Source organism: Chelon labrosus (assembly GCF_963514085.1).
Source record: "Chelon labrosus genome assembly, chromosome: 7".
Lineage (NCBI taxonomy): Eukaryota > Metazoa > Chordata > Actinopteri > Mugiliformes > Mugilidae > Chelon > Chelon labrosus.
The window spans coordinates 30349910-30369934 of NC_140343.1; the positions used below are offsets into that span (position 1 = coordinate 30349910).

Consider the following 20025-nt stretch of genomic DNA (forward strand, 5'->3'; position numbering starts at 1 on the left):
TCATAAGATTCCACATGTACGCTTTAGTCAGATATGTGTATCTATGACAGATGTATGTTTATCTTGCTGTTCTCTTCTCTCTTTCTTCTGTCTGTACCTGGCTGGCCTTAGGCAGATGGGTCCCTCCATATGAGCTGGGTTCTGCTCAAGGTTTCTTCCTGTTAAAAGGGAGTTTTTCCTTGCTACCGTCGCCTTCAGGCTTGCTCTGGGGGTTTCAGGCCGGGTTTTGTTAAGCGTCTTGAGACGATTTGTATTGTTATTGACGCTATATAAATAAAATTGAATTGAATTGAATTCCATTGAAATACATTACAAAACTATGCATGGCACATTGGATGGAGGAAGTTGGGACATGTCTCAGTGCATGTTAAATCACATCTAGAGGGTGGTTGATAGTTGAATTACAATACATTTTGTTATTTTGAAAGTAATTCTGGGTCTCTGATTTTCCTTATTTTTTGTACTTCGAGTAGGTCTCAAATTTAACCTATAATGGTCTTAAAAAGGTCATAAAAAGTCTTAAATTTCACTTTCTCAAACCTGCAGAAACCCTGTATTAAGCTGTGCTTGAAGCTGTTGTCCTGTGAGCCGCCTATCATGCAAGCTGTTAACTCTCAGAAACTTGTCCTCTGATTCAGTTGTGGCTTTGGGTCTGCCAGACCTCTTCCTGTCAGAGTTTCCCCCAGTTTCTGAGTGCCTTTTGATGGTGAAGAAAACTGTACTCACTGACACCTTGACTTTCTTTGCAATTTCCCGGTAGGAAAGACCTACATTTTTAAGTGTTATGATGGTCTGTCTCTCTTCCATTGTTAATTGCCTTCTTCTCGCCATTTTTGTAGCAACACACTACTTTCTACAGTTCACCTGATGCTCATGAGGGTCTGGTACCACAGTGTGTTCCAACACTGCTTTTATGCAGACAGACGGGGTTGTAAGTAACCAAGAAAAGTTGTAGGAATTAGTAGCACCAGCTTTCAAGGCTGATTCAACCTTCATTGCTGCGGAACAGCTTTAAATTGTTAACCCACGTCTGTTCCCTGAAAGAGGCCTTTTCGTATAATTCTGAAATGTACATTATTTTTCCAAACCTTTTTTTTTTTTTAACCTCTGGCTGGTCAGTACTTACCTTTGTACCATTTTAAGCTATTTATTGGACTTGCACGACTTGAATTGCAATAAATAACTGGAAAAATAAGGGTGTTCTAAAACTTTTGACCGGTAGTGTATGTTGGCTGAAGAAGCTTCCTAAAGTCCCAACTGTCTCATACAGGGGATGAGAGTTGTTGTTCCTGATGTTTGACAGTTTAGCCAACGTCCTCCCCCCCCCCACCTGATCCACTGACTCCAGAGGACAGCCCAGGATGGAGCTGGCCCTTTTGATCAGTTTGCCCAGTCTATTCTTGTCCCTCTCTGTGACTCAGCCACACCAGCAGACCACAGCGTAGAAGGTTGCCGATGCAACCACAGTGTTGTAAAAAGTCCTGAGTACTGTCCTTCACACCTCAAAGGACCTTAATCTCCTCAGCAGGTCGAGGCAACTGTGTCCCTTCCTGTATAGGCCATTCGTGTTGTCCGATCAGTCCAGTTTATTGTTCAGGTGAACACCCAGGTATTTATATCCATCTACGATGTCTATATCCAATCCCTGGATGTTCACCGGTGCAGTTTGTGTTGCCTTCCTTTGGAAGTTAATCACCATCTCATTTGTCTTGGTGGCAATGATGTGAAGGTGACTGTGTTCACACCAGTTGACAAAGTCCTCGACCACCTTCCTGTATTCCAGGTTGTTCCCGTCCGTTACCTGTCCAACGATGGCTGTATCGTCCGAGAACTTCTGTGGCAGCTGTCTGTGTTGTAACGGAAGCGTCATCCACCCCAATGCTCAGTTTGTAGGCAAACTGCAGGGGGTCCAGCTTCAGGCTCACCAGGGGTTGGAGGTGATTCAGGATCAGCCTCTCCATGTATCCAAAAAAGGTTTAAAAAAGGCAGATGGACTTGTCGAGTTTTTTGATAAGACGTTTCACCATTCATCCGAGCAGCTTCTTCAGTTCTGAGGGACTGAAGCCTCTCCATGGTCTTCATCAGGTGAGATGTTAAAGCCACAGGTCTGAAGTGGTTGGGCTCCCTGGGGTGTGTTATCTTTGGTACTGGGATTACGCAGGAAGTCTTCAACTGTACAGGAACTTTCTCCAGACTAAGGCCACGTCCACACGTACGAAAACGATCTTTTCCCTCTCCGTTTTCGAGGGCATCGTTTCAAGAAATATTCGCGTCCACACAGGTCCGTTTCAGCACGACCGAAAACGCTACTTCATATTCCAGGCCTATAGGTGGCGCTGTTTCAGTTTTAGAAATTCACCAAAAACGGAGAGGAAGAGGCGGAGCATGCGCACAAATCTTCAGCGCTGTTTACAAATCGCCTTTTTTGCTCAGCGTGGTGGCACAGGAGCGTGATATTTTGCCCTAGTAACCCTAATAGGCTCAATATCTTCTCCAGCATGAAAACTAGCATGTAGTCCGCCATTGTTGTTGATGTTGTTACGAGACGTCTCGCGGGATGTGGAAGGCTGCTCGGGAGTGTGGCGATAACATCGTTTTCCCCGTAGTCGCCGTCCACATGAAAACGCAAAAGCTGCGTTTTCGAATTTCTCCACCCTGGGACCCGTTTTCAGAAAAGTGCGTTTTAGGGCTATGCGTTTACAGGATACGTGTGGACGAATGGCCAAAACGATGAAAAACTTCTGCGTTTCTGCGTTTCTGCGTTTCTGCGTTTTTGCGTTTCCGTGTGGACGGGCCCTAAGGCTCAGGTTGAAAATGTACTTGACCACCTGACTGAGCTGGTCTGCGCAGTCCCTGAGCAGTCTGGAGCAGATGCTGTCTGGACCTGTGTTATGCAGAGGCTGGGGGAAGGTTGGAGAGGTGTCAGTGGGTAGGGTCATGTGGGGGTGGTTCAGGAGATGTTGTAGGTGCTATGGAGGAGGAGGGGGTTGGTAGCCAGAGAGTTTAGTTCTATGAGCTAAATCAAATTAACTTAACAGGTCAGTTCTTATGTTGAAAATGCAAAAAGCAAAAAGGCGTAAATCATATTGGTTCTAGTTTCACCTTTGATTCTAATGTTTATTTTTATGATTTTCTCTTTATCTTTTATTCGCCAAACAGTTGATCAAGACTGTGACTGCAATGAGAATGCAATCAATGACTTGATAATTTAAATATGCTGATTCGCGTGGAATATGTTGATATGTTGCAAATTACCAAAAAGCCTGAAGCGAGACTGGAAAGTTTGCAAAACATTTACTGGGCTGAGCAGATTCTTATTGCTGGAATGGCAACTTTGCAGCGCATTTCTTAGTTTTAAGCAATTTATTTGTGCACCTGTTGCCGTGAGACACCATACCAACAGTCATCCATTGGCCAGTGTCGTGTTGTTGAGCATCTGTGGTGCTAGTTTTTGTCGGTTGTCAGACCCCTGGCTGGAAATTTGTGAGGTAACATCACAACTGGTGTTTGTTGCTGGTAGTTCTTTAAGGTTGGTTAGATGTATCCAGGCTTTATAGTCCAATAGAAATACACAGATTTTTTATTAATGTTGCCCTGTAAGAGGTTTTAAGAAAACTTTTGCTAATAAATAATACAGGTTAATTTCTAATTGCAATGAGCACAAGCCATTAAAGTTAAATCGTACTCATTACCATATTTGCTTATTAATAGCAAAATATAGTAAACACCATCTTTCCTAATTATGACTACACTACATAAATTTCAACTTCTGTGATGAATAGTACTAGTAGATGAGACTGAAATGGCTTTTTCATTTTTCCCTGACTATATTGTCCTGAGAAAATGTTTGACACTAACTGTAATGCATTTAAATGTTGGTAGTATTTTGTTTTTTAGCTATGTTTGATATCTGGGGTTTGCTTACGGTACAGAACAAATGCAGAGGTAATATATTAAAGGTTTTGTTTTATTAAACGCAAAATCACAGATGTGAGGCTGGATTATCAGCGTATTGCCAGTTATTATTTGAGCATGTAGATACCTGTTTAAGCATTCAGCAGAAAAATGTTTGTTGTCACTTGAAAAAAAAATGTCAGTGGTTCGCATTAGTCACAAACCATTCAGGTTACCATATGCTTTCTCATGGGAGCTGCAAACTAACTTTGAAGTTGAGGTGCAGTTTTCATTAAATATTTGATGTTAAACTTGTGGTTGACTTGTCATGTCATGAGCCATGTGCTTCAAGCACAAAAGGACCCTTAAGTGGATCTCAGGGCATCTGTAAGGAAATTAGCGTGATTTTAATTTTGACTTAATAAGCCAAATTGAGCACAGCCATTTAGCCCGTGACATCTGATCCAAGTGATGCATGCAATCACATTTTAAAATGGTAGGACTTTGAAATAATTACTTTTCCAGAAATCTTCTAAGGAAGGTGAAAGTTAATATACTGTATAACTGTTATCACTCTGGTTTGCTGTATTTTGTAGTAGTAGGAGAACAGTCACATTGGAGCCGACTTTGTTTCCATGCAGGTAAACAATCTGTCTTGAGTGAGCCAATCAGTCATCAGACAAAATGATGGATTCCCACACTAAGACAGCACAGATTATGTTTTTGTTTCCAAAGGAAAGGTACCTGAAACATTTGACCCATGTTAAACTCTTTGAGTCCATTGCTACAAAATAACTATATGGAAACTTTCAATTCGGGAAATGTGATGAAAGAAGCAGAAACTGAAGTACTTTATTATTATTCTGAAGTAGTTATCTTAACTGACCTAAGACAGGCAATGTTTATTAGGATTAAATGAGTTAACTTAGTTTAAATGTATTTGGCTGAGGCATATGTAATTTGACTTCAGATTTAGATCACTCGCTGAATAATAACTTGTGCTTGCAGTTTATGAGCACTCCAGTAATTATAAACAAGAGATTTAACCAAGACAAAAAATAAAAGAATAAAACAGAAGAAACTGTTTTGTTAATTCAGATATTGTGTGTGTGTAAGGAACTGCAGCGAGGATAAGAACGTATGACCGTGTCCAGTTGAGCTGCTGATGTTTACGTCAAACAGTAGCAGATCAAGTAATTGTTGCCAGCTGTGCATTGTGTCTGACACAGCCCGCTGTTGCCAGACCCAGTGCTTCTGTGTGTTCCTCATCCAGCTCATGTTTGCCTCTGGCCTCTGTGAGTAACAGAGGCGCTTTACTCAGAACTTTGCAACTAACCACAAGGACACGTAAGGGGAGACGCCTCATTCCACCTCCCTTTGTCCTTCGCGGCTCTCCTGCAAGGTTGGACTTGTTGCAACCGAAGTGGGGATTGCTCGCAAACAGTTTGAGGGCATAAAGGAGCATTCCTAAAAATTATGGTAGTGGTATTTTGTGGAAGTTGCTGCTATACTGTGGGCATCAGAACATGCTTGCCTATTTACCGTTACAGTGCTACATCTGTAGCAACTCAAGCTCAAAAAGGGGCCTAAACCAGCGGGTTCCCAAACTTTTTTGGCCACGCACCCCCTTCTATGTCCCAACCAGGTTGTCACACCCCCAATCCCCCACACTTTAAAAAAACAAATAAACAAAAAAAAAAACAAATGCAACAAGCATTTTTGTAGCCATATTAAAGGCAGCATGTTAAATCATGCTGAAATGACCAGAACACACATATAACAAAATAATCATGAATTTGAATTAAACTGAAACACTGTAAAATTTTCAATATAATGCAATAAAGTGACGCACAAGCTTCCACTTTTAAGAGCAATGAGGATAGATGACAGGCTCATGCTCAGAGGCAGAAAGCAGATAAGGAAATGTTATAATATTTTCAGCCACGTTAAACATAAATTGCAGTTACTTTAACTGACCGTGGAGCTAACACAACCCTGTCATCATAGCACAGCGGTTATGAAAATAAAATTAGAACGCCAGTAATTTGAATTAAATTGCAATAAAGTTACACACGACCCACAACATAAATGTCCTTCATTACTAACTTTGTCTTGAGATATCCCACCTGACAGTTTCCCTGATTTAAACCATTTGATCATATTTGCAAAACTGAATGACATAAGAGGCCACAAGCTGTTTGCGCATATACAGTGTGTAGAAGAAGATAACTTCTTCTCCGCCATTACATTTTTCATGTCATGCACCCCCTAGAGCAGTGGTTCCCAAAGTGGGGGGCGCGCCCCCTAGGGTCGTCGCAGAGCCATTGCAGACCGGCCAACATGTACGCATTTTTCGTACTCGGCACGCATTTTGACCCTTAAGTACGCTTGTACGGTTCGCTGCTCTCTTGGTACGCATTTTGTTGCACCTCGCATTTCACCGGTTTCAGCTTCTAAACTTTCTATGCAATCTATGACGTTGATTTTGCCACTGAGCCACAGCGTGTAAGTGGAGTGAAAAGCTTTCGCCCAATCGGAGCGCTGCATTTTAACCCTCCGCCCACCTGCCCCTCTTAGCCAAATGCCTCGCGCGTTCAGTTCAATTCAGTGCCTAAGGCAAGCCAGGCTCGCCGGATAACTTGCAGGCTTGCGTGCTATGGCTGAACCGCCGGGCAACAGGTAACGAACACGGTAGCCTACTACACACAAACACTTCCCAACCCCCCCGAAACATACCGTAATTTCCGGACTATAAGGCGCACCTGAATATAAACCGCACCAGCTAAATTTTGGGGAAACTACAGATTGTGCCATATATACAGGGTTCCCGCGAGTCTTAAAAAGTCTTAAATTTGATAATGCCAATTTAAGGCCTAAACAACTCTTAAATACGAGCATATTATGCATTGTAGGTCTTAAATTACATTTCGTCAAGTCTTAAATCTTTACGTGCATTTACCGCTTCATTCGCATTTCGTTCAATGCGTCGGTGGCATCCACAGTTAGTTCCGTGTGTTCTGTGTAGTTCTTTATTAAATATAACTGTTAGCAGTACGCCGAAATTAAACTACAAATGAGACCTGGAAGTGGAATCCGGTGTTCAGCCCGGTTTGGAACGTGTTGCTGCACCGGGTATGGTCCGGTCGTACAGCGCAGGCGAAGCGGGGAGATTTTATCGCCACGTAACGTTTGTTAGCGTTATGTATTTTTGCCTCCTTTTGGATTCGAGACTTCTTCTGTCACATGAACCTCGTTGTCAACTTGGGAAATGGGCAAAATGTAAGTTTAATGATTGCTGGCTTTGTAACATGGAGTTGGAGAGAAGCTTAGCCACGTTTGCTAGTAGTATGCTTCAACATGAAGTAACAAGGTAGGAGACGAAGTGGAGGGATTTCCGCACAATACATTTATTAAACAGAACCATATAAAGCCAGGTCTCACGGCATATTACAGAACACTATAATAACAGATAATAAAACGTTTGTGGCTTGTAGCCTTCACCTGCGTCCACATAACGGAGATGGAGGATGTAAAAAAAAAAAAATGTGGGGGGTTGTACTCATAAAATTTCTTCAAGGTTGGCAGGTCTGCCATTGCAGGGGGGGCACAGGGCGCGGATCGAATTAGAGGGTGACAATTTTTCGGGAGTCCCGCAAGTCACGGTATTCCCACGGGAGTCCCGCGGTACGGGAGTCGATTTCACTGTTGGTAACGTGATAGGGACGGGATAGAGCAAATAATCAACAGGAGCGGGCGGGACCGGGACGGAGGAAGGAGCCGGAGATTAAATAAAAAAATGACGCTGCAATGCGGTGAGTGCGCCCAACTTTAGATAACAACATAGGGAGCAGGACGGGATTTAGGAGTCTTTCTTTTGGGATTTTGCGGGACAGGATTTTTCTTCAGGGGTTCGTGAAGATTTTCTTATGTACCAAAGGGGGTCCCAGCAGAAAAAGTTTGGGAACCACTGCCCTAGAGGGAGCTCGCGCACCACCACGCTTTGGGAATCCCTGGTCTAAACTATTCAGAACTTTTTTTGCTTTGTGGATATTTCAAAATTCAAGATTGTTAATGTGGAGAAAATATTTGTAGTGTTAGGAAATGTTGTAGTTTACAAGAAATTTTGAAAGAAATTAAAGTAATTGATAGTGGCACATGCAGTTGACATAATTTGTGCACAGGCTTTGGCAGTCTTTGGCCCTCACAATCCTGGCTTTTCGGTGTTTTTTTTTTAATGTTACAAACTCTAAATCCTTTTGACCCTTCTTCGATCCCACAAGGTTACACACCGCATCTGTAAACATTCCAGGAAAGCAATCTGTTGGTCTGCTGAATGGATTTATTGTGAGGTAGTGATCAGTCCCAAGTGAAGCAGCAGCTCTTTTACTGCCTATTATCCACAATGATCAACTTTATGATTACGGACAGTAAAGAAAAGACAGATTTATATTTGGCTTGATCACTGGGTACTGGCTCAGCCACTGAGAGTTATTTGGGCCAGACCAGGTATGTGGCCACTTTTTATGACACAAAAGCAAACATTCATTATTCAGGCAAGGAGCAGGAGGAAGGTTGAATGTGAGATAGCTGTAGAGCAAACTTTGCTTTATCTGCTTATTTGCTTTTTAAAAAATGTATTCCTGTTTGTGGTTCTTTAATAAACTCCATCTTTAATAATCTCCAGATAATTCCATATTTGTTATAGCAAGGATTTCACCCAATCATGCGCTTTCCATGACTCGATATTACGCAGAGTTCCAGTGTCAAACTTAACCAGCCTTTTTACTTGCAGAGAGGTACTGATAGATGACTATTATAACCATTAAAAATTTTTACCACTTGCATAACACACCTTGTGTCTCAGTGACAGCACTGTGTGATGTTGCCAACATTTTCGTCCCGTCAACTTTATCTTTAGAAACTGTGCTGACATTTGACCTTTATTTATCCAGGAAAGGTTTGCTGAGCACACACAGGCCACAGACCAGCAGACTGTCAGACTGCATGGTCGCCTCAAAAGTAGGTGTGGCAGTTGGAGAATATTTCTATTATAAAGTTGACCTTTTAAACATCTTTTGATAAATGAGTTAATTTTTATATCTGTAAAATGCCAAAACAATTGAATTGCCCAGTAGTGCACCAGTCCAAAACCCCTAAAATATCACATAGGTATCACATAGAAAAATGAATTGTCGTTGTGTTTTAGAAACCGAAAAACAATACTTTTCCCTTAAAACTGAATAAAATCACAAATCATTTTGAAAATCAATTCATTATTACAGTTCTAAACTCAGTTTTCACTCTTTTGGCCACAGATCTGTTTTTTAATTTTTAATCATAATCTTTCAGCTGTTTCTACAGTGAGTATTGTGCTGTCATGATTGAAGCCGAAGCTTTTTCAAATATTAGATTTTAGCTGCAGTGATAAACTGCAGCTTAGGCTTTTTATTAGCCCCAGTGTGTTTTTACAGAAGAGTGCCTAATGACATTAGTCTGACCTAAAACCTTTTACTTCAGAGAGGAAGCCGTGATAAGTCTCGATCCTATGATAAATGCTGTGCTGAATACAGAGCCTCGTTAATGCTGAGGTGCCAGGATTTTCCCATTAAACGCTATTACTCTCAGCACATTCCATTGGTGTCCTAATCCAGATTGAGCCAAATTAGGGGCATGATCCGGAACACAGAAAAAAGTCATTCGTTTTCTTGAGTCAAGTGATGCACACTGCAGACCTGCTTTTAATCTACTTGGGTTTAAGGCTGGAGGACCTCTGCTTTGCATCCTCCACTGTGTTTGCAGTGGTAACTTGATGGTTCGATACAGTGCGGCTCTTTATCATTTCTTCAGGAGCTGCAGAGAGTGGCTAAGCAGCCATTTACAAACATCCCTGCCTGTATTGTAAATGTAAATATACTTTATTTATATAGCACTAATAATGGCAATAACAACCCACAGGTGAACCAAAGTGCTTTACAAAGATCAAACAATTATAAAAACACACCAGAAACCAAGTACATGAGTAAAAGTAAGCTAAAAATTAAAAACAATAAATAAGAGCATAAAAAGTAAAATAAATGTGCCACCGGGTACTAAAAGCCATTCTAAATAGTTTTAAGTTTTGATTTGAAAAGACCCAGGTAAGTGATGAGACGCATGTTAGTTTGGAGCTTATTCCAGAGCCTGGGTGCAGCAACTACACCTGGGTGTTTAAATTGTGACCTGGGCACTTCCAACAAGAGTTGGTTAGATGACCTCAAAGCCCTGCCGCACTTACAAACGGTTAACATCTCAGACAAATAAGATGGGCCGAGGCCGTTAAGAGCTTTAAAAACAAACATTAACAGTTTAAAATCAATTCCAAAATGGACTGGAAGCCAGTGGAGGGAATAAAGGACAGGAGTGATGTGCTCTCTTTCAATGGCAGACAGATTTGCAAATCATCTGCGTAACAATGAAAAGATAAGTTGTGCCTGGTCATAACTGACCCAAGTGGTAGCATGTATAATAAAAACAGAACAGGGCCAAGAATGCAACCTTGCGGGACCCCACCGGAGAGAGAAGCACAAGAAGAAGACAAGTCAACGATCATTACAGAAAAGGTTCTATTGGACAGATATGACTGAGATCCAACAGCACTAATACAACTGGGCACTTGGTGTCAACAAACAGCGCAATAACATTGTGTACCTTTAACAATGCAGACTCAGTGCTATGATTATTATTATTATTATTATTATTATTATTTTGAGTTTCTATTTATTGTAGTCCCTGGGAAGGCTCAAATAACAAGGCATTCCACAAATTGCTTAAATTAACAGTGATGGCCAAAGTTGATCCGCTGTCCCAAGAATTCAGATCTTATCCTTGCTTCTATGTAGCCCCTGAGGGACGCGGCTACTTCTCATGCTCCCTGTCATCCGGTTTATCCACCAAGACATCTGCTAGACTTGTCCCTGCTGATTGACTTAGTGGGTCACATAGGCTGGACGAGGAGTCGCTTGCATACCAGTCTAGTGATTATGCAATAGGCAGGCAAGGGTGTGAGTGGGACGGTTCCTTTTGCCTGAAGCTTGGTGGAAGGAGACACGCCTACTTGTGACTTTGATTTAATGCTAGAAAAATAAAACTTCTCAGAGGTCTGTCTTATTTTATTTAGTCCTCATTGTGTCAACACAAGCCAACCCTCACGTAGACAACACATCCCGACAATACAGAATTCAAAAAATCCACCGGCTTCACAAATGCATATTAACATACTTCCAGCATCCTGTGATTGTTGCCACCGTTTGAACCTCAACTTGCAAAGTTTACACGACAAACGTTCAGGGTTACATTGTGTTGAATGGGGTAGTTTTTCAGGAAATGAATTAAGTGTCCCATCAAATCACTATTTAGTGGTTGGATTAGTGGCTGGCTTTTTATCATATTTCACCATCTTCCTTGGGTTGCACAGTTGTCGTTCGATAGTTTATAGTTCCAAATGTCTGGGCACTTTAAGAACATTTTTTGGCTTAGATGTTGAGATTTTTAGTAGTCATAAACTGTTTAAGTAAAAGAAAATGTAGCTGCATATTTTTATTTAGTTAAGAGCTCTTCAATTAAAAATGCCAAAGGATGTGGATATTTTCATATGGCAAAAAATATATATTGCTCTAAATACAAAATAAACCTATTCATTTATAAAATAACTGAAATTGGTGTTTTGGTGTTATAAATGGGCATACTTTGGATATAAACCATAATATTAGAACTGACATATTACATGGCTGACATATAATAAATTAATCTCACCAATCATTTCACTGAGTCCTGTCCAAGTTGGAAGTTTCTGTGGAAAAGTGGACGTAATCTGATTGATCTTACTAGCTAGGTAAGCATGCGGAGCTCACAGGTCCACTGCACAGAACGCTCAGAAATACAGCTTTGTTTGTCCTCAGAGACGGCGCTTGTTCGGGGAGCAGACGTCGAGAGGTCATCTTGGTCAGTTGCTGGGTCATACAGTTGTTTTGACCTTTTTTACCTATGTTAAATTGAGAATCCTACTTTCAGGTCTTAATATATCGACGATTTGATTAAGAGAAAATTATTTTCAAGTAAAAGATAAGATGTTCTCTTGTTTCCAACTTTTCAAATGAGAATTTGCATAAGTTTGTAACAGTAATTGACTCTCCTTTTGTTTTGGGCTGTGACTGGGACACAAAAACCCAAAATCAAGATATCAACATGGTCTGTAAGAGACTGTAAAGGGCACTTTTTTAATACACTATAGATTAAACAATGAATCTAGGAATATTAGTAAACAGCTGATAAATTAGACATTAAATAACAGCATACAAAGTTGGTACCAGAAAAACAAAAACACAGTAAAAAAGTTTATATGACAGATAATTTGTCGGATGTTCTCATCAGACCGGAGCTTCTCGTTCATTTCTGCAATAACAAAGGACTCACTGAGGTCAATAAGAGAAGTCAGGATGGAACTGCTTTTGCCCTGAGGCTGTTTTTCACTGTTAATTGGAGGCTCTGCTGACCCCGTCTGGTGCCGCAGCTGAATTACATCTATTTTTACTACACAGCCCTGATGCAAAATCTTGTGCTTGTATCTGAAAGAGGAAAACCATGAGTTATCAGTGAGCACACTCATCTGCTGTAGCAGCCCCCACCCTCTAGCTATTGTTCTGAAATACACTCATGGGGGGGGGGGGGGGGGGGGTTACTGTAAGGCTGAGGTTTAATTTATTCAGCTGCCTCCCCCCAGCAGTGTTTGTTTGCTTGCTTTGGAACAGGGACGTGTGCTGGTGCATCTGTGCCCTAATGGAGAATATATTGGATTTTTCTGACGCTATAAATCACCATGTGATGAACTCAAAAACACTCTTGCACGTGTCTTATCAGAGTCTGCATCAAATATGCCAAATATGCTGACTGTAGCTGGTATAAGACTAAATTACCTGGTTATAGGACTTAATAGTCAGTGAAGAGCTGTGTGTTGTCCCGACACGATGGACCCATGTCTGTGTTTGTAGGTGCTGGCTTTGAAGCCGGAGGCAGTCAGAGCTGCCTTGTGGTCCTAGAATCCTTGTTGCAGTTGATGAGTGCCTGTGTGCACTGCTGCAGTCTGCAGGGAAGGCCCATTTTGAGGTTAACACAGTGAGTGGCCCTTATATAAATCACCACATGTCTTCCTCTTGAATAAAATGTACGCTTTACTTTGTTTTGCTTGGACACCAGGCAGTAACAACTTTCATGTCAGGTCTCCAAGTCCTGAATTAAATTAATTCAATTCAACCTGCGTATCTTTGCTCCTCTTTTTTTGTGTTATTGGTAAAAACACATTCCAGCCAAAGCTCTTGGACATTCTTCCTATTTACTGTCCCAGATGTGTAAATACTTAGTTCAAAGGGAGGAATGTTTTCTCATGGCATTGTTTGTGAGTCAGTTGTTGGAGTTCAATTCATTTACCCAACTGTAACTGCAGAAGCATAACCTGGTGTTAAAACATCAGCTGCTCAGTTATTTAACAAGAATGCAAATGGTTGAAAAATCAGGTGGCTTTTTTAAAGTCCTATTTTGCCTCACATGTTTTGTTCTTTATGTTGATCTCAGCATTGACTTCTTATGGTACTTATGAACTTACGTTCCTCAATGCTCTTTATATATATATATATATAATTTTAAAAGGACAAATTTGGACACACTCGTTTGTCAGTTTGTTGTATAGAGAAACACATAAAGCACCAAGATGAGGAAGAGTGGGGAGGGAGAACCTCAGAAGCTCAACCCCGCCCTCCTCTTTCTCACCATGTGATCGAGCGGGTTTTAAGAAATACGCTCTCCTCCAAGTCAAACAAGAAGCATTTGTATTTTAACACTCAGCGGACAAGTGTATTAGAAAACCCTTGGAGCAATATGCGCTACAAAATGAGCTACACTCTCCCTTGCTCGCTGGGAACTTCGCCCACATATTCAGGGCGTTTGATGACTTACAGAGCCAGATGTGTCAGGTAAATTGACTTTTATCGATTGCTGCTTATAATCATTTTTTATTTTTTATTTTTTTTGGGGTGTTATACGTATTTAAATCAGCCTTGACTACTATACGAGCCCCTTAAACTCTGTCTGCTCAGTGTTTGATAAAAAGTCTAATGCATTTGATGTCTTTTCTGTCCGCCCTCTTGGTTTTGGAAGTATTTTGCCAGCAGCAGCTGTTTGGTATGCATTGCGTTCGCCACTCTCTAGTTGTGGGACAGCAGTTTCTTTTATTTCTCAGACGTATGGCATGTGTTTGGTGTGTGTTTGTAGTAAGTGTGACTCCCATCCCCCCTCTCCCGGCCCCACGCATAGCGCCGTACGTGCGCTCCAGCACGCAAGACTTAGGATACACAGGCTATAGGGAGTTCCATGTGATGTCACCGGCCACAGTTTGGCCATGCACAACGCAACGCAATTTGTTCAAATGTAATTTGGAAGGGAAGTTAGACTGCAGCAGCTTTAACTAATGTTCTAAAGTGAAATTAGTCCAAGCCCCTTTTGCGTATGAAAACGTATTTCTTCCTGTTAGACTTCTAAAACACAAATAGATGATCTAAAACAGCTAAATGAGGTTTGTAGAATGTATCTAATTATGTTATGTAAAGGAACATATTTCATATTTAATTCAAGTATCTGTGATGTACCTTCTATTAAGTGGAAGGGGATTACACTTTTTAAGTGATTTAATCTGGTCTATATTTATTTAAATTGTGATTTATTGTGATTTAGTTAAACAACATAAACGTGTCCAAAAAGTTTAAAAAGTTTTGTTAGAGACTACCCGCACATTATGCTCCCTCTCGTCTCTGATTCCTGTCAGAGCGCCCTCCATCAGCCTGAAAACGCGACGCTCCCTTTTGTTTTGCATCCGAGCAGAGCGAAGATTGAGCCAAGAGAGCGCTTGAGAAGAAAAACATTTAGCCCTTGAGAAGAAAAACATTTAGCCCTTGAGACGAACATAAGACCACGTTTGTTTGTTTTTATCCGTGAAGTGAAACGGCGAAACCTCCAGTCACTGTGTTGTGGAAGCTGATCGTCTTGTTTTAAAGTGCGTTTTCTGTGCTTTCTTGAGGGGTATGGAAAACAAGAAGGGTGCGATCCTCTAAAGTGGCCTTCGGAGATTTTTTTAAACAAATGCAAAAAGAAGATACGTGGATGCTTTACATTGTATCAAATCATGATAGATGCGCGAAGAATTATTTGATATAAACCGATCGCCTCCTGGAACATAACTCCTGTGTCATCACGGCGGAGCCATGCTAAGATAAAACTGGAGGAGATGCACGACAGGCTTGGAAATCAGCTTGAGTCCCTGCCGCTAACTTTTAATATGTAGGCTACCATTATATTGTCATGATGTAATTATCTGATACTGGTTGTATCTAAAGCTACACCTGTTTGTTTTTACTTCACTTTTAATGGATTTTATTCTTGTTCTCATAAATAACGATTTGAAAAAGACCTTACTTAGAGCAATTTAAAGAGGGCTTGAAGAAGTTTGTGGCTTAATGGATGCTTGAATGATTAAATGCTCTAAAATGTGTGTTTTATGGTCTTCCTTATATTTTGGAAAAAAAATATCTCAAGTAAATCTCAAATCTGTTCATCTCTTTCTGTGGAATCTGTTGCAGGGTTTTTTGTTTGTTTGTTTTACCTCAGAAGTTGAGCAGGAAGTCTCACAGATTCCGTTTGACCAGTTTTTCGACATGTACACTATATTACCAAAAGTATTCGCTCACCTGCCTTTACTCATTCTATGAACTGAAGTGCCATCCCATTCCTAACTCATAGAATTCAATATGATGTCGGTCCACCTTTTGCAGCTATTACAGCTTCAACTCTTCTGGGAAGACTGTCCACAAGGTTGAGGAGAGTGTTTATAGGAATTTTTGACCATTCTTCCAAAAGCGCATTGGTGAGGTCACACACTGATGTTGGTCGAGAAGGCCTGGCTCTCAGTCTCCGCTCTAATTCATCCCAAAGGTGTTCTATCGGGTTCAGGTCAGGACTCTGTGCAGGCCAGTCAAGTTCATCCACACCAGACTCTGTCATCCACGTCTTTATGGACCTTGCTTTGTGCACTGGTGCACAGTCATGTTGGAAGAGGAAGGGGCCCGCTCCAAACTGTTCCCACAAGGTTGGGAGCATGGAATTGTCCAAAATGTTTTGGTATCCTGAAGCATTCAATGTTCCTTTCACTGGAACTAAGGGGCCAAGCCCAGCTCCTGAAAAACAACCCCATACCATAATTCCTCCTCCACCAAATTTCACAGTTGGCACAATGCAATCTGAAATGTACCGTTCTCCTGGCAACCTCCAAACCCAGACTCGTCCATCAGATTGCCAGATGGAAAAGCGTGATTCATCACTCCAGAGAACGCGTCTCCACTGCTCTAGAGGCCAGTGGCGGCGTGCTTTACACCATTGCATCCGACGCCTTGCATTGCACTTGGTGATGTGTGGCTTGGCTGCAGCTGCTCGGCCATGGAAACCCATTCCATGAAGCTCTCTGCGTACTGTACTTGGGCTAATCTGAAGGTCACATGAAGTTTGTAGCTCTGTAGCAATTGACTGTGCAGAAAGTCGGCGACCTCTTTGCACTATGCGCTTCAGCATCCGCTGACCCCTCTCCGTCACTTTACGTGGCCTACCACTTCGTGGCTGAGTTGCTGTTTTTCCCAAACGCTTCCATTTTGTTATAATAGAGCTGACAGTTGACTGTGGAATATTTAGGAGCGAGGAAATTTCACGACTGGATTTGTTGCACAAGTGGCATCCTATGACAGTTCCACGCTGGAATTCACTGAGCTCCTGAGAGCGGCCCATTCTTTCACAAATGTCTTGTTTCACAGTCTGCATGCCTGAGTGCTTGAATTTATACACCTGGGGCCAGGCCAAGTGATTAGAACACCTGATTCTGATCATTTGAATGGGTGAGCGAATACTTTTGGTAATATAGTGTAGTTAATGTGAATGCTGATAGAAATCTAAAATATAGATATGTGAGATGGATATCTTTGTAGTGACTCAAATTCTTTCTCTCCACAGTGCGTCCGGCGCAAATGTGGTTGCCATCGATAACAAGATTGAGCAGGCAATGGTGAGTTTTACATATATTTGTAAGTCTTGATAAATGTGATCAGGTCATGCACATTCTCTGCCAGCCTGTACAATGATTTGTGCCATAATGCCCTTTTCACTGCTTGCACTGACGCAACCTTCAAATAGAGGATGAACATAGAACCCACTCAGATTAATGCTTTTGCACTAGTAGATCTGAACAACCAATAACTAAATAAATAAATAAAAATATATCACAAAACCTTGATGTGGCAAAAAAGCACTCTACAGCGATGTCCCTTGTCTTTGTCTAAGAATGGAATCTATTCTTCTTGAGTGTTGTTTTGTGTGCTAATTTTAGTTTAATCTTTCTCAGGACTTGGTGAAAAGCCACCTGATGTATGCTGTTCGCGAGGAGGTGGAGGTGCTGAAGGAGCAGATCAAAGAGCTGTACGAGAGGAACTCTGTGCTGGAGCGTGAGAACGCTGTACTGAAGTCCCTGGCCAACTTGGAGCAGCTCAACCAGCTGACCAGTCAACTCAACCAGGGCAGCGGCACTTCGCCTTTGCTGCACCACCAACACCACCAACAACTTGTCGCAAGCAACACACCCTCTCTGACTCACCACGAGGGGAGTCAGAGCGTCCCCCATCAGCCCAACATCACCTCTGCGTGATCCCCTTTAAACACACAATCAAACACAAACCTCCCACGGACAGGAACGGAAGATCCTAATAGTAAAGACAACAACTACTACTGTCCCCGTAACCCCATAAAGCAAAAATGGCTTAGCTCTGTATGCTCTACTTGAGGACAAAATAATAATGGCGACATCTTTGTTTGCCACTAAGAGCTATGTTTCAGTGTGTACACGATGCCATCACCGGGCCATCACATTATCAAGACATTTACCAGCCCTTATTTTGGCCCTTTGTTCTGCTGCAAGAGAGCTGAAAAATTAGTAGGATTTGTTGGGGGCAAAAAATGGTGGAAGACAGCGGTGTAACCCTGTAAGGGGGACCAGTGTGGTGGTGAAGGTTCCTTTTAAAGCCTCCAGCAGGGACTGTCCTTCCAGCATCCACACCTCACATCACTCCAGGGCTGGAGGAGGCCAGAGTGCAGAGGGGGAAAGAAGTGGGAGATAGAGGCTTCATCCTCCCTGAGCAAGGGGAGGACGACGGACACCTCGAGAGCCTCGGCTTGATGTTATATGCTGCATCAAAGAGCTTGCAGTGTTTTTCTCAGAGCCACCATACATTGACATGAATCATTATAAATTTTCAGTTTTAGTATTTGCATTTATTTATTTTAGGGCTGCTATTTTCATAATGTAAATGAACAATGTTATGGAGATACTGATTGAAAACAAAAATGAAACCTTTCTCTTTTGGTCTTTTGGTATTTTAGAATCTGTCGGGTATTATTAAATTTAGAAGTGTCTCACAACAAGTAGATCGCAATAAGTAGGCAATAAGTTCCACAATAGTTCCACAACATTTTTTTTGCTTCATACGTAATAGTGCTAACACTAAAGCCGAACTTACATTAGGTGAAAATCCAGTGAATGTATATTTTGTAACATGTAAAGTATTAAGAGGGGTTTGTTCAGGAGACCACCTGTTAAGATGAAATATGTGATGGGATGTTTGGATAAAGAAAACTATTAATGTACTTTTTTCTGGACTTTCTTTGTCAAAACTAGAAAAATAGAATTTGGGGGTATGAAAAACTGTGAAAATTGTTTGACCTACTTTATAACCAAAGACGCAAAGCTGTGTAAGTCCTTTTCCATTTTAAAATGCACACTTATGTTTTTTTCCTGTTTTCTCCTTCTCTGTATTTTATTTTATTTTTTTTCGTTTTGCATGTTCTGCACGATCTGTAATCAAACCACCTTCTTACCTCATGTTTTTAATCTTATTTTGCTGTCAGTCTGTGAATGATTGTGGGAGGATTTGTGAAAGAGAAAGGGAACAATGAGCAGAGAGGGTGGAGTAAGTACCTGATGGTAATGATACAAAAAATGTAATGGTGTCATATGGAGGGATCAGCCTTTTGTCAGGAAAGGAGCCATTATTCTTAAAATTACATAAATTACATATGAAAGGGCCTGTTGAAGCTTCAAATGAATGCAGCATTTCACTTGTACCAACACTTGGCGACGGGAACTATTAAACATGTCACATAGGCTGGATTGTGTTATGAGCATATAATGGGATGTCCCGCCTGTGTTATTGTGCCACCTGTGCCGACGCTTGCTGTCGTCAGGCGATATAGTTTCTTTCTCTGTGGCTTCGAATCAAACCAAATTGCTTGGTAATTGTACAATCAGTTATCTTTTTTTCTGTCTTCTTTAGTTTCTTATTTTTTGGAAATGGGCTTTTCTTTTTTTTCCTCCTGTTTTTCTTTTAATTTGAAGGAGATGCCGTGTACATGCCAAATGTACTGTATGAAAGTGATCACTGAGCCTTTGGAGAAAATATCTTAATAATATCCTTGTAATGTGCTGTTCAGACGTTTTTAGTTTTCAGTCAAAAATAAATTACTGTTTTATTATGAGAATGTTCTTGTGTGTGTGATTTTGTTATTTTTGTGACAAATGGTGCCATTTTTGTCATTTTGCTAACAATGAAATTACAAAAGTTTGTCATAGATAATTATTATACTTGTACCCTAAATTACACATCTGCACACAACAAACTACTGTATATCTCATTTCATTTCCTTTGATATCCAATCAGTTTCCCTCAAATGGAGTATCACACAAAAAAACTTGCTTCCGTGACATTTCCTGCACAGTAATGAACACAAACGTGATGGTACAAGTTATTAGTCCAACTTGGGTCAAAGTAAAAGTTATTTCATTTCTTTGAGGACATAGTACAGTTCTGTACAGAAAGCAGTCACCTCCTTGGATGTATTATCTTTAATAGCTCATATAAATGGAAGCATGGTCATTGTAATTTGGCTTATTTGGCTTATAAAAGCTCAAACTATTAACTATCAAAATGGTAACAATGGTAATAGTCATTAGTACCC

General features: G+C 41.1%; 1 protein-coding gene across 2 annotated transcripts in view; it reads left to right on the top strand.

Annotated features, from left to right (window-relative positions):
• tsc22d2 (TSC22 domain family 2) overlaps positions 1 to 19548 on the top strand; it is a 56409-nt gene extending 36861 nt beyond the window's left edge. The window contains exons 3-4 of one of the 2 annotated variants that reach the window (XR_014699162.1): positions 16975 to 17026; positions 17363 to 17435. Coding sequence is in view for 1 of the 2 variants with exons in the window: in XM_084548315.1 (XP_084404441.1) it covers positions 16975 to 17026; positions 17363 to 17662 (352 nt within the window). In the remaining variant the exon portion in view is untranslated. Of the gene's footprint in view, positions 1 to 16974; positions 17027 to 17362 lie in introns of both variants that reach the window. The other variant, XM_084548315.1, reaches the window with a different exon arrangement.
• The last annotated feature ends 477 nt before the right edge of the window (positions 19549 to 20025 follow it).